The sequence below is a fragment of the Rhinichthys klamathensis genome, unplaced genomic scaffold, assembly GCF_029890125.1.
Source record: "Rhinichthys klamathensis goyatoka isolate OS25496 unplaced genomic scaffold, OSU_Roscu_1.1 h1tg000147l_1, whole genome shotgun sequence".
In the NCBI taxonomy this organism is placed as follows: Eukaryota; Metazoa; Chordata; class Actinopteri; order Cypriniformes; family Leuciscidae; genus Rhinichthys; species Rhinichthys klamathensis.
The window spans coordinates 2,842,711-2,866,048 of NW_026606682.1; the positions used below are offsets into that span (position 1 = coordinate 2,842,711).

The following is a 23,338-nucleotide window of genomic DNA, read 5'->3' on the forward strand; positions in this document are numbered from 1 at the left end:
ATGGCTTTAAGAAACAAAGCTGAAATTATGATGCCATGTTACAAAGCAAATGTGTAGGATAGATAGATTTATAATGTATTGAATGTATGTATGGTTCTATTATTTCGCAATGAAAACATACAGTAAATGTGTAAACTAATAATACATTCTGAACTGTTGTGTGGTTAATAATTGACTTGTCAAGATTTTTCGTACTTTTATTTTAAAATACATGCCACCTGGGCTTTTATTGTGAAATACGTGACTACTGACTTCTATTTTGAAAATTGGTCGCCGACCAATCAGCATTACATAAACACTGTCCTTGAGAGATAATGCAGGGAGAAGTAAAGGGGACCTAGTTGTTTTTTCTGTCAACGCGAAATTTAGTTGTTTATTTGACTAAAAATGTCAGTGAAACATGCTCTCGGTCGGGGGTTGGAGCTGGCGAGGTCAGTTTTCCAGCTGGGTCTCTTCAAACCAGCCGGCCGTGTGGCAGCGAAGTTCCGCGGTGAGCGACTGCGTGTGTCCCGGCCGACCCGCACCGTTCAGCCGCAGACCTTCTTGCCTGGCCGGTACCGCTTCTTCCGCCGGTCTCTCAGCGGGCTGGCCGCCCAGCTCCAGTCCGGCGCTTTTAGGAGAGTGATTGGGGGTGTTTCACCCAGGAACAGGACTGTTTTCCTGGCTTTTGGGGTGGGTTTAACGCTGATTGAACAGCAGTTGGAGGAGGACAGGACAAGCATTGCTGTGTGTCAGAAGATACAGGTCATCCCATAAGAACACAACACTGACTGTATATCAATGATGATGATGATGATTAACGGAGCATTCCTGTAGCTCAAACAGTAGAACATGGTTATGGGTTTGATTCCCAGGGAATGCATGAACTGAAAAAATATATTATTTGAATGCAATTGTGTGTGTGTGTTATATTAATCCTCTGGTACTGTTCGCTGGTCGGTCAAAAATGAACTTTTTTTTATTATTTCAATGAAATGATTGTTCTATATTTGAGTTAGATAATGTTTTTTATATAATAATATATATATATATATATAATATATATATATATTTTTTTTATGGTCCATCCATGTAATCCATTATAATTTGTCTGCAAGTGCATGCATTTCTTAGGAATACAACTTCTCCATTCTATTTTTTTTTTTAAATCTGGAAAAATTATCATTCTACAAAAACATTGCAAGTGTGTTTCAACTGCAATTACATTTTTATTTACATGTTCATTTGAATTATTTCTCACAATGTAGACCGTATTCACTAAGACGAAGTTCCAGAGCCCACTGAAGGCCTTTACCTCAGGGTACAAGTTGGAGGACTATGTCACTGGGAAACAGATCGGGAAAGGTTGCAGTGCAGCCGTGTATGAGGCAGCGGCTCCGTTCGCGGCCCCTGCGGAGAGAGAGAAGTGTTCACTGGTGGACCTGAACCAGAAGGAAACTGGCAAGAAAGCAGGGCCGTTCCCTGCTACACCCAGCTTTCCTTTAGCTATGAAAATGATGTGGAACATTGGGGTGAGATGTTACAGCATTTTAGCATTATTAATTTTATTTTGCAAATAGAATGCATGGTCCTTCTCCAAAAATTAGCATATTGTGATAAAGTTCATTATTTTCCATAATGTAATGATAAAAATTAAACTTTCATATATTTTAGATTCATTGCACACCAACTCAAATATTTCAGGTCTTTTATTGTTTTAATACTGATGATTTTGGCATAGAGCTTATGAAAACCCCAAATTCCTGTCTAAAAAAATTAGCATATCATGAAAAGGGTCTCTAAACAAGCTATTAACCTAATCATCTGAATCAACTAATTAACTCTAAACACCTGCAAAAGATTCCTGAGGCTTTTAAAAACTCCCAGCCTGTTTCATTACTCAAAAACTGCAATCATGGGTAAGACTGCCGACCTGACTGCTGTCCAGAAGGCCATCATTGACACCCTTAAGCAAGAGGGTAAGACAGAAAGAAATTTCTGAACAAATAGGCTGTTCCCAGAGTGCTGTATCAAGGCACCTCAGTGGGAAGTCTGTGGGAAGGAAAAACTGTGGCAAAAAACGCTGCACAACGAGAAGAGGTGACCGGACCCTGAGGAAGTTTGTGGAGAAGGACCGATTCCAGACCTTGGGGGACCTGCGGAAGCAGTGGACTGAGTCTGGAGTAGAAACATCCAGAGCCACCGTGCACAGGCGTGTGCAGGAAATGGGCTACAGGTGCCGCATTCCCCAGGTCAAGCCACTTTTGAACCAGAAACAGCGGCAGAAGCGCCTGACCTGGGCTACAGAGAAGCAGCACTGGACTGTTGCTCAGTTTTGCATGTCATTCGGAAATCAAGGTGCCAGAGTCTGGAGGAAGACTGGGGAGAAGGAAATGCCAAAATGCCTGAAGTCCAGTGTCAAGTACCCACAGTCAGTGATGGTCTGGGGTGCCATGTCAGCTGCTGGTGTTGGTGCACTGTGTTTTATCAAGGGCAGGGTCAATGCAGCTAGCTATCAGGAGATTTTGGAGCACTTCATGCTTCCATCTGCTAAAAAAGCTTTAAGATTTAATTTTTCAGCACGACCTGGCACCTGCTCACAGTGCCAAAACCACTGGTAAATGGTTTACTGACCATGGTATTACTGTGCTCAATTGGCCTGCCAACTCTCCTGACCTAAACCCCATAGAGAATCTGTGGGATATTGTGAAGAGAAAGTTGAGAGACGCAAGACCCAACACTCTGGATGAGCTTAAGGCTGCCATCGAAGCATCCTGGGCCTCCATAACACCTCAGCCTCCATGCAGTCATTTCTGCAAAAGGATTCCCGACCATGTATTGACTATTGAGTGCATAACTGAACATAATTATTTGAAGGTTGACTTTGTTTTGTTTTGTAATAAAAACACTTCTTTTATTGGTCGGATGAAATATGCTAATTTTTTGAGACAGGAATTTTGGGTTTTCATGAGCTCTATGCCAAAATCATCAGTATTAAAACAATAAAAGACCTGAAATATTTCAGTTGGTGTGCAATGAATCTAAAATATATGAAAGTTTAATTTTTATCATTACATTATGGAAAATAATTAACTTTATCACAATATGCTAATTTTTTGAGAAGGACCTGTATATATTTTGTGTGGAATACATATACATAGAGTATTCCAGAATACATCAACAAGTTTTTATTAGAAAAACAGACTGAACATTTGATACTGTCCTGTAGGCTAGTTCATCAAGTGACGCCATCCTTCGCTCTATGTCTATGGAGTTGGTTCCTGCATGTCCACGTGCCTTATCCAAAGAGCAAGAAGAGATTGCTTTGGATGGGTGAGTTTGTATGTGAACTTTAGCAGTACAACATGGCCTTAAAATACACTGAATCATTGCCAGTGGCTTTGCTATTTTTACAGGCACTTTGGAACAGTGCCTAAACGGCTGACCGCTCATCCCAACGTGATCACAGTGTACCGGGCCTTCACCGGGGAGGTCCCGCTGCTGCCTAGAGCTCAGGAGGAGTACCCTGCTGTCCTGCCTGCCCGACTCAATCCACTGGGTTTGGGCAGGAATCGAACACTGTTCCTGGTCATGAAGAAGTGAGGAAGCACTCTGCTAATAAAATAAAAATAAAAAAGTAATAATAATTCATTAGAATAGCAATAAATATGCTATTCTTTTTATTTATAGTTTTATTTATTTATTTATTATAAAAAAATATATTTATTATGAAATTATGGTAAATAAACATAATACAAATAAAAAAAAAAAATCATTAATAATAATTAATAAAAAAAATTATATTTAAGTATAAAAATATTATTATAAAAAGTATAATAAATAACAAATAAGAATTGTAGTAATAATTATATGTAAATATTATACAATTATTATGAAAATAAGTCAAATAAATAACAATACATTATAATTGATAATAATAATGAATACAATTATTAATAGTTATATTTATTTTCATAAAAATGTTTATAAAAAATAAATGAAACAACAATGAATGATAGCAGTAATAATTATATTTATCATAAAAATAAAAAATAAATACTAGTAATAGTATTTAATGAAATTATACAATTATTATATTAATAATTAATCATTAATAATAATTATTATTATATTTATTATACGTATGCATTATTAAAATAATAAATAAGTATATTTAATGTTTATATTAATATTATAGAAATAATGATTATTTTATATATTATTTATATATTATTATTATTTATAATATTGATTTATTATCAAATGTTATTTTATTTATATGAAATTTATATATGAAATTTATTTATTTATAAAAATATATAAATAAATAAATTATATATATATATATATATAAAAAGATCCAGTGAGATACAAGTTTTTGCAGGCCTTTAGACTCATTTTCTGATGGTCATTTTTTTATCTGATAAATCTCTTGATGCGCCTGTGCTGTAGTTACCCATACACACTGCGGCAGTACCTGAAGGTGTGTGAGCCAAACCAGATGCAGGCCTCTCTCATGTTGCTGCAGCTGCTGGAAGGGGTGGACCACCTGTGCAGACAGGGCATCGCTCACAGAGACCTCAAATCGGACAATGTGCTCCTGGAATATGACAGCAGTAAGAGTCTCAAGACATTGCAGACAGTTTTTATACCAATGTAGACTTGCAGTATTGTGCCAGCGTTAGGTAAATGCTTCAATCATGCTGTTACATGTTTTTATATATTGTAAAGCCGGGTGTCCCAGACTGGTGATCACTGACTTTGGGTGCTGTCTGGCAGAGGATTTGGGCCTCCAACTGCCCTTCGACACCAACTTGGTCAACAGAGGGGGAAACTCCTGTCTGATGGCACCTGAGGTGAGAAACTTCAGGAATTACTCTGGAAACATGACGTGTCAGCTAAGATGTCTCTTACGCTCACGCTCTTATTTGATCAAAAATGCATGATATACTGTATATCGGTAATTATGCTAACTTTACTTGATCTTCTAGGTGGCCACAGCAGTCCCAGGTCGAGGGGTGACGATTGATTACAGTAAAGCAGATGTCTGGGCCGTCGGGGCGATTGCCTATGAGCTCTTCGGTCAGCCAAACCCCTTCTACAGCTCACAGGGGCTGGAGAGCCGCAGTTATCAGGAAAGACAACTCCCTCCACTTCCTGCTGCTGTTCCTGCTGATGTCCAGCTAGTAGTGAAGCTCCTGCTACACAGAAACACTCGCAAGGTATAACCGTCACCACTACACAGTACCACATATACTGGCCAAAGACAGTGGGTCAAATAAAAATATTATGAAAATATTCAAAAATAATGCTTTTGAATAATATTTTTTTAAGTTTTACAAAACATGGTAAATATCAACAAAAAAAATTACTATATATATATATATATATACACACACATGTGATTTCAGAGGGGTTCACGTACATTGGAGAAAAACTTAATGGTCCTAAAATGTAATATATAATTTTGACCTGTGTGTATATATAATTAATTTAAGCAAATATTATTTTGAAATATGACCCGTGTTTTTCTGTCTTCTGTCTGTCTTCATTCAGATCACAAGACAAATTTGCATAAATATTTTTTTATATTAAATATTTTATTATTATAACTATTAATAGTAATCTTTTATTGTTAGAACTTAGAACATTATGATCTTGTAGTTTTTGGTTTCTAAAAGCAAAAATAAAAGGTAACTAAAATAATTTCTGCGTATCAGTTATTTGATTGTAACAATATCGGTCATAAAATGGTATTTTGAAATGTATAGAAAACTCATCATCACTTCAGACTTGACTAAGAACTCTGACCTAGAGGATAAACCTGGTCATTACCTGATTTCTGTAGCACATTTAAGTAATATTTTCTTCACTCGTTTCCAGCGCCCCAGTGCACGTGTGGCCGCTAACATGCTTCACATCAGCCTGTGGGGCAAGCGTGTCTTGGCCAGCTTGGATCGGGCCAGAATGGATAAAATGATCGACTGGCTGCTGTGTCAGTCTGCTGTGGTTCTCCTGAAGAGTCGTGGACCCAGCGGAAGCTCTGTGGAAACTGAACTCCAGAGATCCTTCCTCGCCAACATAGACCTGGAGGACGTCCGCACCGCTGTCAGCTTCCTCATGTATGGACAAGAGCAGGGGCAATCTCTGCTCATGCACTACCCTGAACTATAGTGTGTGTGTGTTTACTGTAGAAACAAGCACAGCTGATTACAAAGTGAGTGATCATTTTTCCAAGCTGTTCCTTTCATTTCTCTCTGTAGACTGTGAAAGCACTTTAACTTTTATGTCTATATCACAGTCAGACATATTTTGAAATTATGGCAATTTATGCATTTGCACTTTTCACTATATATAAGAATACTTTATGCAGTTTAGAACACTTTAGAATAACCATATCAGCATAATAACCACACTGACTCAAACCAGGTACAAACTCATGAGTTGATTGGAGAGGTTGAAAAAATGGTTGGGATTTGTGATTGTAATTTGAAAAGGAAAGGCATGTCAGAGGTGGAGCAAGTTTTTAAGTTTTGATAAGTTCACCATGACAGTCTTTTAAATAACACCTTCGGATAAATTGTACAATAAGACCAGGCATTGTGCATTAAAAGTAAGTAGAGGGACTTTTAAATGCATGTTGACTTTATAATGTATATCCTGGAAAGAAGCCAAAAAGAAGTGTATAGTATTGAAATATGTACTCTTTTGTAATGTGGTAATAAAACAGTTTGGTGATTGGTTATATTTGATGGGTTTTTAAAAGCATGTGTACATACACTGCAGTATATTATCATTGCAATATTTGCATTACTTTTGGATAAAATGGCAAAGGCATTTCCCAAGAAGCATGGGCATATTGCTCCAGTCCTCCTGGGAATTAAGTATGCACAGGCTACTACATACTGCATTCCTAGTAGGAATAGTATGGTAGTATTTAATTGCGATAACGCACACACACACACACACAGACCCAGCCTTGTATCACGCACGCCAGAGGCTAAAGTTCATTCTGAATCCCCTGAACTAATACTGACAGACACAACTCTGCATTTACCATATTTGCAAGACCTTAACCTTCAAACGGACTACTAAACTCAGTTGTTTGCACAGCAAGTTCGTTTCATGCGATGCAAAACATGTTTTCTTCAATCAAAATTGCTACTAAAACTCGAGTAGTCTTTGCTGGATCTCGAGTTTTTAAAACGTGTGCTTCTCAGAGAGTCATGAAATGGGGGAGCGTCGACGGGAATCAGAGCAGTGTGTCTTGCACACGGCGAATGTCCGGGAAAGGTTTCAATGTCCCACCGAGCGCGGAGTTTGTGGCGAGAGTCAGCGGAATCGCGACTATGTGCAAACTACCGTTTCAGGAAACAGCGGACGGGCTGGACGCGGCGTTTGTCGGGGTTCCTATTGACACCGGAACATCCAACCGTCCCGGTGCAAGGTAATACTGTACATTAATATATGATCCACAGTCATAAGTGTCGCTAAAAATCCATGTGACAGTTTTTGGGTTGTATAATTGTATATTATCATAAGGCAAGCACCCACACAAACACGTCATTTAAAAACAAACATGTGTATGTATGGGTGTGTGTGTGTGTATCGCATATTGATAGCGGCTCCCTGATGCCCGCAAATTAGTTAAAATCTCCCAAAATCTAGAGCGAGCGAGCAAGAGCGCGCATGCGAGCGCGAGACTGTGCTCCAAACCGTGTAGCGCGCGCACGGCGGAGAGGGACCGAGAGTGTGCATGTGTGCCTCATGAAGCGCATGTAAGACAGAGAGAGCATCCTGATTGGCCTGTTTCGGTAAGTCAACCAATCAATTGTCAGTGTGGGCGGGCTTTTAAGTAATACCTCCCTGTCTGGTATGTGTATACTTGTACCAAGCACACACATATATGTATACATTACACAGACATGCACGCACACACATTAATATATATATATAAATATAATAATATATTTCCAATCAAGCTTTAAAATAATGCAGAACGTGTGAAAATTTTATTTAAAAGTATGTATGATACATAGCCTTTCCACCACAGAATGCCATTAAACATAATACATCATTTGTGACGTGGAGGAAATGTTCATTATTTATTTTCCATTTTCCTAAACCTAATATCCAGTGAACACAAAACGAGTCTCTTTTACTCTGTACAGATTTGGTCCGAGGCACATCAGGGCAGAATCTTCTATGTTAAGGCCCTTTAACGGCTGGACAAGAGCGGCCCCGTACGAATCTCTAAGAGTGGCAGATATCGGTGACATTAACGTCAATCTTTTTGACCTGAAGGACACATGCAAAAAAATACGTGAGGGATACCGTAAAATTGTGGCCACAGGGTGCATCCCGCTTACACTGGGTGAGAGAGCAGTTTCAATATGCAGGAATACTCAGATCAGTGTTGAATCTACTCTAAATATGTACGTTACTTCCCCTTTTCAACTTGTCTTGGATTCCCAGGAGGTGATCACACAATTGCATACCCGATTCTTCAGGCGGTTGCTGAGAGGTTGGTGCACACTCAGCAGGCCTCCCTCCAAGTTTACATTACTAACTTACATTTAGTCTGAAATATTGCTGTTTCTGCTGTTCAGACATGGTCCAGTGGGCCTAATACATGTGGATGCCCATGCGGACACTAGTGACATGATTCTGGGGGAGAAGATTGGCCACGGGACCCCTTTCAGGCGCTGTGTGGATGAGGGTCTCCTGGACTGCAAGAGGGTCGTCCAGATCGGGCTTAGAGGGCCGAGTTATTCTCCAGATAATTATGAGTGGAGCCGAGCACAGGTATCAGGCTTTTATATATACACACACTATATATATATACAGTATATAGATGGGCATATTGTATTAGTATTATTTTATATTATAATGTAAGGGGTATACAGTCAAAGACCCAGAACCAGATATGAAGAATGAAGACCCGGAGTCAGAATTATACAAAATTAAAGGAAAGTTTTACTGAAGATAGTTTGCAGTTTCATCAGCAGAAGTCAGCTTCAAGACTCACACAGGAGTTCGTAGGCCGCCTCGCTTACAGTTACAAAGATCACAGCAGTTATACCATTTCCAAGGTCTAAGCTACGTCATTGTTTACAGGTTGAATGATTCTCATTGGCTAAGAAATAGATAATCACAGTAATTTTCCACACATATACAGATAGACGGAAGCGTATCTCCATCGATTATGCAGCTGACACATTCGGACACATTCGGACACATTCGGACCCACGTCATGACCTTCCAGGTCGCAGATTTGGGTTGCTGAGCGCCAGCATGTCTCGAACAACAATTCACTCAATCTCCAATAATGCCATTGGTTCCTTAACCTGTAACCAAGAAGACTAACACACACACCGACACACAGCTTTTCCAAGGTTGGATTTGGCCAGGCTCTAACTATAAACATGAGAGTCCTCTCAAAACATCAAGATAATGCGTTCTTTCTCTCAACTTTAGTCTAACTGGAAACTAAGGCTTTAACAAAGGAATGGTCCCCTAAACTATTGGCTTCAATGACCCCTATATGTTTTTAACACATTGAAGACCTTTCTCAAACACAAAACAAGTCCCTATTTCATTTCAGGAAGCCGGGATAAATAAGCAAGCACTGTTACTGCATTCAGATATCAAATTCGGATGAAAGAATACATGAAAAGAACATTTCAGTAATCACACTGGTAACTTCTATAACAAAGTAAAATCTCACAAGCCTAGAAAAATAATTCAACTCATTGAATATTTAGAAAGAAAAATATTGATTAATACCTTGATAATAATTACTCATCATTACATATACATTGAAGCAGCAGTGGATTCCAATCCACCCCCTTCAATAATAATATACTCATATTATATATATTAAATTAATTGATTTTTTACTCTTAGTTATTATTATTGTATTAGTTAATTCATTATCATATTAATATATATATAATATTATTATATTATATCTTTTATATCATATTACTCATATTTTAAGATTTATTATTATCATATTCATATATACATATAATATTATTATATTATATATTTTACATCATATTACTCATATTTTAAGATTTATTATTATTATATTAATATATATATATATATATATTCAATTAATTAATTTATTATTTATTATTATTATATTAATATTATTTATATATAATATTTGATTTATTTAATTATTTGTTTAATTGATCAATTAACTTAATTAATATATATATATAATTGTATGCATATTTTATTGTATGTATATATATATACATGTATATATATAATAACTCTTATTATTTATTATTTAATTTATTAATTCATTAACTATTATATTCAATTATTTCTTAAATTAAGCAGATTAATTTTAACCCCCTTGATCTAGAAAGATATATATATATACACATATACGTATATATACATATTATTTATATAATATTTATTTATTTTTTGCTTCTTCCAGGGTTTCCGTGTAGTCGAGGCTGTGGAGTGCTGGCACAAATCTCTTGTCCCTCTCATGGAGGAGGTTCGCTCACAGATGGGAACCGGACCTGTCTATCTCAGCTTTGACATAGACAGTCTGGACCCTGCATACGCTCCCGGGACAGGAACGCCCGAGATTGCGGGTCTCACGCCCATTCAGGTATGTGTACCTGTCCAGGTCCACCAGAGATGCTCAATCCTGCTCCTGGAGATCTGCAACTAATCAAACTCCCTTGAACCAGCTAAAGAAGGTCTTTGGGTTCACTTGATGACAATCATACTTTTACAAGTATGCATATAAATATGACTAAAGAATGTACACTAGAAATACATAATCTGTGACAAATAAGTATCTAGGATTGATCTGCACACTTTTACATTTATGCATGGATACATATTTCGAATATCCACCGGTCCAGTAAATCCAACAGTGCATACCGGCATCTTTGAAGGACAATTATTTAACATACTGTAACTGTACTATAATTCGGGACATAGTAACCCTAATCTGACACACTATTCTGTACTGGTAATGTGTGATTGGGATGTAGCCAAGATCCCACACTCAGGTTTGAGCAGCTCTTAGACTTTGCACATCAAAGTTTAACATTAACAGTAGGTTTGCGTTTGCTTGAAGAAAAATGTTTTTTGAAATTTTGCTTTCAGGGTCTGGAAATCATCCGAGGTTGTCGAGGTCTTAATCTTGTCGGTTGTGATTTGGTTGAGGTTTCTCCACCTTATGACACCACAGGTACTGTATTACATTGGGTAAATAAGTCATTTAAGATGAAATTAATTTCATTAATGTGGAATGTTTTAATTTCTCATACTGTTTGATCTGTTTTTCATAGGAAACACTGCTTTGACTGGTGCTAACCTCCTTTTTGAGATGTTGTGTGTCCTTCCGAAAGTCAAATACTATTGATTGCTTTATTTTTGTTAAAGATGTTCGTGAAATGTCCCAGGTAATTGCACATTGTCATAAAATGTACATGATTTATGTACAAAATGGGCATTACAATTATTTTCAGCAACAAATATCTTTATTTGAAGTAGCAAAACAATGTCGTACTATCACAATTTATGATAACAATAACCCTTGATGTTTATGAATTGTGGGGTGAAATTAAATGTTTATTTTCACAAAATTATGGAAATAAAACATTTCATGTTTATTTGATATAGTTTCAAAACCATTTTCAATAGATTAATAAATAAAACGGATTATATAATAACATGATACAGTGTCAATATTTTACACCACAGACATGAAATACGTTTAGTCACACAGAGTTAATACAGTAAGCCATGAAAACTTGGCATGATTTAATGCTGACTATCTTAAATTTAAGATATTTACCAGTGCATCGCAAAACATATAATAAAATGCTAATATAGTACAATGGCACCAATACCGCATTATTAATTATAAAGTATAATGAATGTTCATTGAACACCATATGAATAAAGTAATATTACTCCGATTGCGTCAGTAATGGAAGACTTCATACAGGAGTGGATTTAACACACCCACAACTTTCTGTGCATATGTGATACATAATCAAACAAATACATTACCACTAAAACGGCCTTCCACAGCTAACATGAAATGCATAGTACAAAATACTTCCGATCAAGTGTATTATTATTTCTTCTCTACGTACTGTTGCGAATATTTTTAGACACATCTTTAATGAAAGAACGCAACTGGAAATCTGGCACTATTAGTCATTCTAATTTTTACCTGCTCATTTGTTAGCTGCACTATATAGCTGAATGTGACTGTTAAAGGTCAATAAAGAGCTTTACTTACACTATCCATCTGGTTAGAACATCTCAAAAGTTTCTTATATTTTTAGAGACACAAAAGATGATATCTTTAAATAGACATTTAATATAATCATGTAACTATTTACACCTTGTGACTGAAACGCATCTCATATTTTACAGGTATTGCTGTAAAGTCGTGCCAGTTTGTGTTAAAGTTTCTAGCACAAGTATAGGCATTTGACTGCACAACTAAATTTATAAAGCTACAGTACTTAATTTGTTGAATGTTTAAGTGGCCAATTTGAATTCTAACAAATAGAAATTAAATGTCTCAAAGTAGCCCAAGTATTTAATTTTTATTTTGGCCTAAAATACATTTTTTGGTAATTTTTGCAAGTAAAATTAGTTTTTTTAACACTTTAGTTTAAGGTTAACATCAGTTAATGCAATTAGTTACTTAGTTGATGCATTAGGCATCAAGAAAATAATAATAATAATGAATCACTATAAAATGAATCACTATAAAAACGTTCATATATGTGCTGTAAAAATGTACGTTATCCATGATCAATACATGCTGTAAAATTATTGTTTGTTTGTTATTTCATTTATTGCATTAACTAAAGTTAATGTATAAAATCTTACTGTAAAATGTAAGCAAAAAGTTACTTTCTTGATTAAAGGGGTTCAATTAAAAGGGAAAGTGTCTCTTAAAATTGTAAAACATAAAAATTCACAGCATTGTCATGAGTAAACATAGTTATGACTAAAAAGTCTACAGTGTTCATTTTGTTATGCTACTTTTTGTTAGCTATTTTAAACTAGCAGCATGTTGCAATGTTGTTTGTGGAAATGAAATGTCAAAAAATTGAAAGCTAGGATAGCTGTATCAATATTTTGGCTCTCAACCAACAACCTTTGAAATAAATACAGAAGACCCAAACTGACAGTAAACCCCTCCATTAGAGCAGCTAAAGTAAATGTCCAAGAAGTCAGAAGTGGCATCCGTTGTCGATTCAAGTACTTCATTCATTTTCCGTTCCTCCACACTGCTAAACTTAAGTAACTTCTGCAAACTCTTACGTATAATCGTCTCACGATCATCTTCACTCTGAGGAGCATCAAGTCTGGTTTCGCTGAGGGCTTTGGTGCAGCTGGGTTATTAGCTCTAGCAAAAGCATGCTAGCTTCCATGAGGCTTTATTTATTGACAGTGATCTTATCCAGACCGGGCCAGGCTGGGACGTAGTACCGGGGCAGAGTCCCTTCCATCAGTCGCTCCATCCAGAGCCCGAGTCGATCCAGTTTGTGGTGGATCTGAAGAGTTGTGGATCTGGAGCGTGTGATGCCCTTCCTGGATCGGGATCCTCCTCCTTCCTCTTCCGGCTTGCTATCCAAGTCTTCACCTGTGTAGACTGGCTTGAAAAGACACAGGTATTTCTTATGGCCATTGAGGGCTAGAACGTACCCGGTGTAATCAGCTTTGCGGCCGGACACCTCGTCCTCGTCCGTGTCGATCTGCACGGCGTCCTGAGCGTACTCCAGCACAGCAGTCATCCATTCACCGTGTTTATCCACATTCAGGAAGGAGAAGTGTAGCGTCAAACTCCTGCGAGGAAAGGGAAACATTGAGAGCGTTTAAATGTACGTTTTTAAACCGATTATGCTTTAATAATCCGACAACACGCGTGGTCATGTAAATGCATTAATCCATTTAAAAGGTCATAAACGGTTAAAGAATAAACCAATCGACACAGCTAGATTTTTGCTCATTACCCCAATTTCGCCCGGCATGTAAACACCTTCTTCTGTTGGCTTATTGAGCAAATAAATATTGTAAACAATAGGATAAAAACGACACATTATTTCCATTTATTATGTATTAAAAGGAAAGCACATACTCTCACACACACACTCGCACAGAAACGTGATGTCAGTTTCATCAAGATTTCATCAGTAAAATAGTTTAGCTATTTAAAAGCTATTTGACATTTCTCACTAGAGAGGTCATAATCACGGCGCTGTTCTTTAAGCAGATAAACTTACAGTTTCGATATTAGTAGAGACGCTGCTGCCAAACACTGTTGAGAGACGCAGACTCAGGTAATTCACACATTCACTTAATCTCTCTCTCTCTCTCACTCACTCTCTTGTAATAACTGCATTATGCCGCGTTCCAGGCAACCTGTAACCCGTGTTTTTCCAACCTTATACCCGTGAAAGTGCACTGGAACGGCAGTCAAACCCGTGACTTCCCACCCGTGAACTCGTACTAGATCGATGTACTCCCAGTTACGAGCTCTGACGTCACATAGCCCGCGAAACTATACAAAACAGCAACGGTTTGTTTACATCTAGCTACCACAATTCCTTGCGCTCAGGTAGTTTGGCGTGACTGACCTGGAATGCTACAAAGTCGTGAGTCGTAGTTTGAAGTCGTGATTTACGTGCTCAAAAACCTGCCTGGAACGCAGCATTAGTCTCTGCTATCAATGGCTCAAGCCTCCATTACTAGCTCTAAGGACGTTTTGGAATTAGCACCGCAGGATGAGAAGAAATTAGTCCTAGACACACAGCGTTTTAAGGACAAAAACCTGACAAATGTCTTGAAATACATCATCTGAACAATGTTTTGAGGTGTGGTAACTGTAGTATAAGTGGTTCTTTTTTTAGACAATGTAACTGCAAAAGTTTGGCATGTAATGAGGGCTCACCCTGTGAATGAATAAACTTCCTTGGCAAACTTGCTGAGCAGGATGTTCTTCGTGGCATCAGTAAGTACCAGAACTACATTGATGTGACCCGGCCTCAACTTCACCAGGTTACTGGTGTACGTGATGTCGGTTAACTCTGTCACCTCCACGAAGTTCTTCTTTGGTGGACGACTGCTGGAAAAAAAGTAAAGTGAAAAATAAAATGAGAAGTGATATGATAAAATAAAGTAGGAAAGCATCTATATAAAAATTCTGGCCTATAAGTAGATAATTATGTTTGTGTTATGGCTGTTATTAAAATTCGATAGTATCCAAAAAGTTTTTCATTTATTCAGGCAAAATATAATGACTACAAAATTAAAAATCAATGGTTTAAATGCTATATTGTTGTATTGGGTGATATTAAAATTTTATATTTCTTTTACAAAAGAATCTTTTTTTAGTCATTTAGATAAGTGACAAAGTGACAAATATATTGTTTTAAGTGATTTTAAGCATCACAACATTATAGAGTACAGTATGAAATGGATATTAATTTTCAAATCTGCTAAAGATTACAATGTACAATTATGTATGTGTAAAAATAAGGGAAATTAGCTTGCGTAATTAAATATCCAAAATTGAACAATATCGATAATAAAATCTTTGTCACCCAATAAACGATATGATACTTAGAAATTTTGCATTATTAAAATAGATTAAGTTCTGCAGAATGATTTATTCAAACATGATATATGAGAGAACCTGGATGTGTTGGAGGTGTTTGGTGAACCGTTCTCTGTCTTAGCGGTCTCATTTGATTTTGCTTTGGACTGTTTTTCCTCACTTGAGTCACTGAAAATGGAAACAGCGATGTTGAATGTCTCTCCATTTTCCGTCTAAAGACACACCAAAGTTAAGAAAGCAATAAATCTCACCTAAAAGCTTGAATAACTACTGTGCCAAATAAAATAAAAAGTGCAGAGAATAACAAAGACATAAGGGGCATCATCTCACGCCTGCAAAAGAAAGAAAATTAACTTTGATATAGAACATTAAATATCCAAATATTACTGAAAGACTCCACCTTAGCATGAGGGATGTTTCGTAAAGTTTATCTGAGTTAGCAATCGTAACCAAAGGGGGAGGAGCTTAGCGAAGGGTCAATTTGTGTTTTATTCTCTTACCAGTTATTGTGAAGAAGATCATCAATAATTTCAGACAAGTAGTCAAATGCCGTGTAAATCCATCTTATTAAAAACATCTGAGAATAAATAAATGTACAAAAGTTAAACTATTGTAGGACTGATACAGCAAATTCAGAACACTATTTCGACATGGATCTCTACTGAAACATTTATATAGGTCAGTGCTAATTTCTCAATTAAAGACGCTCCATGAAAAGCAAACCCTGAGAGACTCACCGAGGCGAACTCATTGTTGAGCTCTGGCAGAATGGCGTCATAGTTGAGGATGGAGGGATCCTTCTGCAGTCTTTCGAGTTCCTCCAGGAGCTTGTGTTTGTCCTCCTTACTGCCGTTCCATCCTCCCAACACTGGCTTATACAGGATCTTACCAGCTTCATTACGCCTCTCCAGAATCACCACCTGCGTAACACACACACAATCTAAGCTGCTGACTTCTATGGTCAGTGGCCAATTGTGGATTTTGCCAATATCGATGACTTTGATGGGAAAACAGGCCAATAACCAATTAACCGATTGGTCATTTTAATTAACAATAATATAAATGAAAACTTTTTATGAAAAATGTAAAGATTTCAGTGTAAAATAGGTCTGAACTTTATTACAAAATTAACTCTTTCACCGCCTTAGACAGAATTTTCCAGCTTTCCATGTTTTCCCTGTTATACGGTAGGCTTATGCACGTTGTGGTCTTTGTAAAAAAACACGATTTTCTCAGCTTTTTGTTCAAAATGTTGCTTTTTTAAAATGAAACTTACCCTCATTCATGTGTTGAAAAAAAAAAAAAAAAAAAGCATGAAGCATTTAAATTGATATATGCATGTTCAGATATTCATGCAACAAAATATTCTGGGGGCCATGAAAGTTTTGTGAAAATGATCAAAAACATAGGCGTGTATAGCAAATAAAATTGATTACAGTACATACAAAATGAACCAAACTATTGCTCCAAATAACACAACTTAATCTGAATAGAAACAGGTGAAGCTTTAGCAATCATGTAAACAATTGGAACATCAAAGTGATTGATTTGATATAATTTATTGTTCCAATCTCTGTCTGCAAAAATCTATGCAAAAAGCAACTGTAACGTTGATTAATCAGTAAAAACAACATATCGGTCGACCAAATCTAAAGGGGCTTTTGCACAGGGTAGGTGCATAGGTGGTGGTTGTGCGGGACTTTAATTGTGATGGCGTGGCAGACTTTTATTTTGATGGTGAAGAGAACAGGCTAGCCTGTAGCACACAGCGCTACCATTCTCTGTCTTCATTAGTTTATGATCAGTTTAACAGTCCTATCTAATACGTTACTAGATAGAACTGTCAAACAAAGAAAGTAAGTATACGAATAAACTGGGTTAGACCCTACTCTGAAGTATAGAAGTTTAGTTCCCCCAAAAGCGGTTCCTATAACTAAAATCGTCCCCAGTTCCTGCCAAAAATCGGGTACTTCCTCCAATAGTTATAGGAACTATGAAAACGTTCCTCCGGTGCGAAAGCCCCTTAAACTGCATGGAGAAGATAAGGTCTACCTGTGGTGGTGTGCCGTCTTTGTTCTGTAGAAGAACATCACATAGAGGCTGCTGCCGTCGCTGGTAGACGTAAGCAAACCGCAATACATCATTAGTGTTAGTAGAGGCTAGTGAAAGGAACGCTTCATTTCCTGTGGCGAAGGACTCTTCCTCACCAGTGATGAGTAGAACGCAATATCTGTGGAAAAGACATCGCAGACCTTTGGAAAAGACATGTTGCACCAGATTAACTACTGATTTTTACACTGCCATCTTACTTCCTGCGTCGATGGAACTGTTTAACTGGGCAAAGCTCATCAAATAGCTTCTGGTTTACCAGACGAGGGGCCAGTAAGAACCTGTTGTTGGAGATGAACTCATCTATTATCTGCTTCTTCATCCCTTTAGCCTAAAGGAGAAGATAGTCAATTGAAAGTCAGAGGTAAACACATTTATGTCTTCTCAAACATCTCATGTGACCACCATTTTCCAAGCAAGGCATCGTTTGTTGGTGCTAGAACAAAGGATGCATATAAACCTAATATTAACCATTAAGAATATCTAATATCAGAGGGAAGCAAAATGTTGCTAAAGCCCTAACCTAATTAGTTAGTGAATGTTGTTGTTTCAGGGCTAACAAGGATGTTGATCGAGGGCCTAGAACCTTCTAGGACCAGGATCAAGGGCCGGTTGCACCAGTAGGCTAGTTTTGACATGAAGGGGCACTAAGCTACAACTTATGCACTGCTAAATATATTTGCATTTCACCATTAAACTTAGTTGAAACACAACTCTACGTATAAACTAAATACACTGCCCGGCCAAAAAAAGTCGCTGTTCGGATTTAAATATGCAAACGCTTAAGAGTCTAGGATTGGATCATTATTGCAGTGATTGTTATGTTTTAGCATGCTATATGTTTGGCAACAGTTTTTCTAACCCTAAAGAGTGTGTAGCTTTTCATTTCTTAAACAACCATGTAGGAAGACACATAATGGCCATATTCCAAGATGACAATGTCAAGATTCATCAAGGCTCAAACTGTGAAAGAATGGTTGGGAGGGAGCAGGAATAATCATTTTCACACATGAATTATCCCCTTTGAGTTCAGATCTTAAATTCATTGAGTCTTTGGGATGTGCTGGAGGAGACTTTACAGAGAGCTGGACTCTTGCATTGGCAATACAAGACCTTTACCAAAAATGTATGCACCTCTTGATGGAAATAACATCACAACAATGATTAAGTAGTATTGTATTTTAAAGGAAACTTATTTTTAACATTAGTTGCGGTAGACAAATAAAGTTAATCAAGGATAAACTGAAATCCATGGCATTTCCACGTAACAATGTGTTTGAAAGCTGCTATTGGATCATTGAGGGTAAACATCATATTATGCGACTACGCGTTACTTTAAGGAGCGCTTATGACCTACTACCTACTTAAGAACAAATGGTGCAAACGAATAAAGTACAGAGTAAGTTACAAACTAGCTAGTAGCAGAGCCATAGAGAGAAAGAGTTGCGACACGCTTTGATGTCGCCGCGACGGCTGTCACGTGGTTCATGTAAGCCCCAATAGTTCCAAAACGTACGCGGGCTGTCATGTTCTTCTGGACAGACAGCAGCGATTGCATTATTAAACGATAAATATAAAATAAAACACACACCCAAGTACTTTTTAAGCTGTTATTGCATTTTGTTAATGTCAGTTTTGCATTTGGAGAGGCAGGGTGACAACTTAGATAAGTTTATTGGCTATATTTTTGGAGGGAAAAGCTTAGTGTTCATGTTCGCATGGGTAGTAGCACTGGCTTTAGCGGCTCTAACTTAACTTTTCCATGTCATTCATCTGATGATGGACGTGTCATGATATTTATTTTAGCACAACTGGGCTGTATTAGGCTATTGATTCTCGTGATTGCTTATAAATTCCGATTCAGCCATTAGCCTACCTTCGTGATCGCGCAAAGAGGTCTGCGGTCCGTTCAGAACTCCAACCAACATAAAATATAAATAATTACGCTGTGCATGTACAAATGAATGATTTAGGAAGGAAATAGACTGCTCCCATAACGTAGAAAGCAACGACTATATACAGCAATGTTCGGTAAATATTCAACCGAAAAATATTCTTCATAAAATTAAACCAGAGAGATAGTTAATGAGTGAATTAACTATGTTCCTAAATACATATAAGCACATGCATAGCCCTAACCCATTTAAATAAATTAATTGTGTGTGTGTGACTGTGTGTGTGTGTGTGTGTGTGTATGTATATATAATATTATATATAGGCTATATATATATATACATACATATAAAATATTATTAAAAATATTATATATTATATACATCAGGTTACCATAAGTTAGCTAACGTTAGTGAAGTGTTGGTCACGTAAGCTATTGCTGCAATTAACCTATTATCTTCCAATAAACATTTACTAAAACTGGCTACATAAAATATAACTACAGACTAGATTCACGAGAGGTCGGCTAATGTGTGTAAAAGTAAAAAAAATACAGTAATTTCATTAATTTACCAGCGAGCGTACTTCGGAAGCACTGAAAATGAATGGGGTTCAATGGAGAAACTATCAGTGTTTGGAACTATTGACCGCTCCACGACACGCGTTACTTCCGCATTCCAAAGTTCCTGTGGCGGTCTATGGGAGTGTCGCAACTCTTTCTCTCTATGGCTCTGGGTAGTAGTTACTAAGCCTCTAGTGTGGACTCGTTCCAATTTCAGTAAGAACTTCGGAATGGCTGGTGCAACCCTACCCGGCACCCTTTGAACAAAAATAGTTTGATACAAAATAAACTAAAGAATGTTCCAAATAGCACAACTTAATCTCAACATAAACAGGTGAATCCATCAACTAATGTGTTGATTTATGCCAGTAACAGACTTCATTCAATCAATATGACCTACAGAAGTTAAAGGAACAGCTCTACCTGTATAATGTCTGCAGGCTTCTCCACGTCCTCTTTGAAGACAAGCATGGTTGGAGCATAAGTGTTAATATTGAATTTTCTGAGCAGGTCAGCAGTCTCAGAAAGACCTTGATCCACATATCCAAACTGCACGTAATCCTTATAGGCAAACGCTGTTAGCTATTAAAAAGTAATGGTAACGATCAGTCATTGGGGTACTGTAAGGAGTATTGGCAATTCTCGAGGTTACTAACCAACTTTACCTTATAAAGCAGAGGAACCGAAGGCACTTGGTCAAACAGGAGAACGTGTGGCTTGTTCAGCTCATGCCAGCTCTTCAGAAACTCTTGGTTGTTCTTGTCTGTGACCTACAGACATCCATGAAGGAGATGTTTAAGACCAGAAGAAGATGCAGACATTGGGGGTGAATGAGGATGTTCACTAACCTTTTCGACTAGTCTCTGTGGCAGCAAATCCTCTACGAACTGCATCAGGTGGCCCTTAACAACAGCGTAATGAAAGAAAGACACTTTTCCATTGACAACACCAAGAATGGACGGAGTCTGATGTGCGCCCAGGTGATTTGATAAACGCCGCTCGTAACCAACATCGACCACACCGATTCCAATCCCTAGAAATGAGAAAAAAAGTACTTGAAGGAACTCAACTTAAACTCATTTTAACTCTAGTAAGGTCATATCACTTACTGGGTCATGACATGTAAGCATTTCTAGAAAATCAACAATCTCTCACCCAGAGTTTCCAATTCCTGCACTGTTTCTTTCCAGACTGGCTCGATATGGATGCAGCTAAAGCACCAGTCTGAGGTAATCTTGATCAAGTAAGGCCTCTTGAAGCTGTCAGGCACAACTTCATTGACATACTGGTTGAAATGCAACGTGTACTTGCTGTCAGCAAAGTCCCGGCCACCCTTATTGTTAAAGGGAAAGTGGAAGAAAGACTCATCAAAGTAGAAGTTGTCATGAAAGTGGTGGAAACCGTAATGGCCGCGACCATACGGATGAGTGTTGTCCGTTTGTCCATAGCGATTGTAGCTGGCTCTCTTCTCCTCATTTGTTAAGATCTATGGAGTAACATGAAGTTAACATCAAGATTACTTCTGACAATATGTAATCTGTTCGGAGTCTATATAAGCTGCAGTACCTCATAAGACTTTGTTATCTTGATGAACATGTCTTCGGCTTCAGCATTTTTGTTTTTATCAGGATGCCTGACAGTGGAAATGAAAGAGGACCAGGGTGTACCATTCTTATTTAGACAATATTAAATTACTGTATAAGTATTACAATCTACAAAAAAATAGCACTCTCACCATTCTTTGGCCAGGCGTTTGTACACTTTCTTGATTTCTGCTTGGCTTGCGCTTCTGGTGACTCCAAGAACCTTATATGGATCAAATTCTGCAGTGCTTTTCACCACAGCGTCCATCAGGAGCACGTAGAAGACCATCATCACAGAGAGCAATACCACCACCATCTTCATCATGGCCATGTGTTCTGCTGCCCAGAGACTATCACAATAATGACATTATGAAGGTTATTATGGAGATAATACTGAAGTATGAAATATTATAAAGTAAATAGGTATTTAATTATAAAAAATGAATGAACAAATACAACAACAAATGAGGGGCAAATAGATAAATAAACATCTTAACATTAAATATTTATACATGAATTTGTAAAAAAAAAAAAAATATATATATATACAACAAAATGTGAAGGGTAAATATATAAATAAATATGTAGGCCTACATAAATTAAGGAATTAAATATATCCATTCATTGTTATTGTTAACTAAAACTCATTTTTGGTATTTGAAATAAAGCTAAAATAATATAAAATATAAATATTATGAAAAACGTAAATTTAAAATGTTGCCTAATTGACAACTGACTGAAAAAAAAACAAGTTTAAATAGAAGTACTGAAATTACTACAACTAAAATAAAAGTTAAATAGAAACTTAAAAATAAATGAAATATTACAACAGAATTACTAAACCTAAACTATAATTAAAATAGGCCTACCTGAAAATATACAACGGAAAGCTATCACCCAATATTAATAAATGTTTTAATATTTAATATTACAATTTAATATTTAGTATAAATAATATGAATATAAAACTGAATAGATGGGTAATAGATGGGATATTATGGGTCATTTCATTTCAGTCTTCATTGTGATCGAACTGCCTTCGTCTGCCACATCCCAAATATCATACAAAATAACATGCGTATTAAAATAAAAGGTGTCCATTTCAAATACTGAAAGCTGTCATGCAATATACAGAAGTTTCTAATGGATGTCAGTGACACATGCTATAGTCGCGTTTAGACCTTCTTATGGTTTAGACCATTACATAAAAACCCGACATAAAGCGCAATCAAAGGTAGAAGAAAATAACCAATTAAACGCGCTCTGAGGGCGATAATAAAGCAGGACATGCAGTAACGACCTCTGACGAATGTGCATTATCCAGCTAGCCTGTAAGCTAGCTCATGCATTTATCACGAATATGACATCAAAACGAAGACTGTTAAAACATGAATGGATTATGAATATAGCTACCACTACGAATGGTGAGAGAAGTTCATCCATCCATCTGAGTGACGCGTTCATAAACCATGACACATGCGCATTAATATTAATATTAGCAGAGATTCATAGCGGCACATACACACCTCTCTCTCTCTCTCTCTCTCTCTCTCTCTCTCTCTCTCTCTCTCTCTCTCTCTCTCT

General features: G+C 37.1%; 3 protein-coding genes across 4 annotated transcripts; 2 read left to right on the forward strand and 1 right to left on the reverse strand.

Moving 5' to 3' along the window:
* On the forward strand, nucleotides 1–6,724 carry pink1 (PTEN induced kinase 1). Its single transcript, XM_056258038.1, has 8 exons — nucleotides 1–744; nucleotides 1,248–1,511; nucleotides 3,209–3,312; nucleotides 3,396–3,578; nucleotides 4,432–4,595; nucleotides 4,711–4,835; nucleotides 4,971–5,201; nucleotides 5,863–6,724. The coding sequence occupies exons 1-8, from the start codon at nucleotides 388–390 to the stop codon at nucleotides 6,151–6,153; spliced, it is 1,719 nt and encodes a 572-aa protein (XP_056114013.1). The 5' UTR covers nucleotides 1–387; the 3' UTR covers nucleotides 6,154–6,724.
* A 373-nt stretch (nucleotides 6,725–7,097) lies between these two features.
* On the forward strand, nucleotides 7,098–11,698 carry agmat (agmatine ureohydrolase (agmatinase)). Its single transcript, XM_056258039.1, has 7 exons — nucleotides 7,098–7,426; nucleotides 8,151–8,353; nucleotides 8,455–8,503; nucleotides 8,589–8,784; nucleotides 10,439–10,618; nucleotides 11,125–11,209; nucleotides 11,310–11,698. The coding sequence occupies exons 1-7, from the start codon at nucleotides 7,110–7,112 to the stop codon at nucleotides 11,381–11,383; spliced, it is 1,104 nt and encodes a 367-aa protein (XP_056114014.1). The 5' UTR covers nucleotides 7,098–7,109; the 3' UTR covers nucleotides 11,384–11,698.
* A 1,545-nt stretch (nucleotides 11,699–13,243) lies between these two features.
* On the reverse strand, nucleotides 13,244–23,323 carry dnajc16 (DnaJ (Hsp40) homolog, subfamily C, member 16). Of its 2 annotated transcripts, none has more exons than XM_056258037.1 (15): nucleotides 23,168–23,323; nucleotides 21,907–22,104; nucleotides 21,738–21,804; nucleotides 21,327–21,657; nucleotides 21,020–21,204; nucleotides 20,837–20,941; nucleotides 20,595–20,753; nucleotides 17,917–18,047; nucleotides 17,660–17,837; nucleotides 16,345–16,527; nucleotides 16,108–16,184; nucleotides 15,859–15,939; nucleotides 15,686–15,775; nucleotides 14,942–15,112; nucleotides 13,244–13,836 (listed from the first exon to the last, which is right to left on the reverse strand). In XM_056258037.1, exons 2-15 carry the CDS (start codon nucleotides 22,083–22,085, stop codon nucleotides 13,428–13,430), a joined length of 2,346 nt encoding a protein of 781 aa, XP_056114012.1. In that variant the 5' UTR covers nucleotides 22,086–22,104; nucleotides 23,168–23,323; the 3' UTR covers nucleotides 13,244–13,427. The 2 variants fall into 2 exon arrangements, with proteins under 2 accessions (XP_056114012.1, XP_056114011.1); XM_056258036.1 differs by having other exon boundaries at nucleotides 14,942–15,115.
* Nucleotides 23,324–23,338: the final 15 nt, after the last annotated feature.

Coding starts and splice junctions, on each gene's coding strand:
- dnajc16 (XM_056258036.1), bottom strand. CDS start 22,085: ATGGCCATGATGAAGATGGTGGTGGTATTGCTCTCTGTGATGATGGTC. Junction 20,942..21,019: donor CACAGAGACTAGTCGAAAAG/GTTAGTGAACAT, acceptor GGATGTCTGTAG/GTCACAGACAAGAACAACCA. Junction 15,940..16,107: donor GATCTTCTTCACAATAACTG/GTAAGAGAATAA, acceptor TTTCTTTTGCAG/GCGTGAGATGATGCCCCTTA.
- pink1 (XM_056258038.1), top strand. CDS start 388: ATGTCAGTGAAACATGCTCTCGGTCGGGGGTTGGAGCTGGCGAGGTCA. Junction 3,579..4,431: donor CTGTTCCTGGTCATGAAGAA/GTGAGGAAGCAC, acceptor CCTGTGCTGTAG/TTACCCATACACACTGCGGC. Junction 4,836..4,970: donor CCTGTCTGATGGCACCTGAG/GTGAGAAACTTC, acceptor TTGATCTTCTAG/GTGGCCACAGCAGTCCCAGG.
- agmat (XM_056258039.1), top strand. CDS start 7,110: ATGCAAAACATGTTTTCTTCAATCAAAATTGCTACTAAAACTCGAGTA. Junction 8,504..8,588: donor CTTCAGGCGGTTGCTGAGAG/GTTGGTGCACAC, acceptor TCTGCTGTTCAG/ACATGGTCCAGTGGGCCTAA. Junction 8,785..10,438: donor ATGAGTGGAGCCGAGCACAG/GTATCAGGCTTT, acceptor TGCTTCTTCCAG/GGTTTCCGTGTAGTCGAGGC.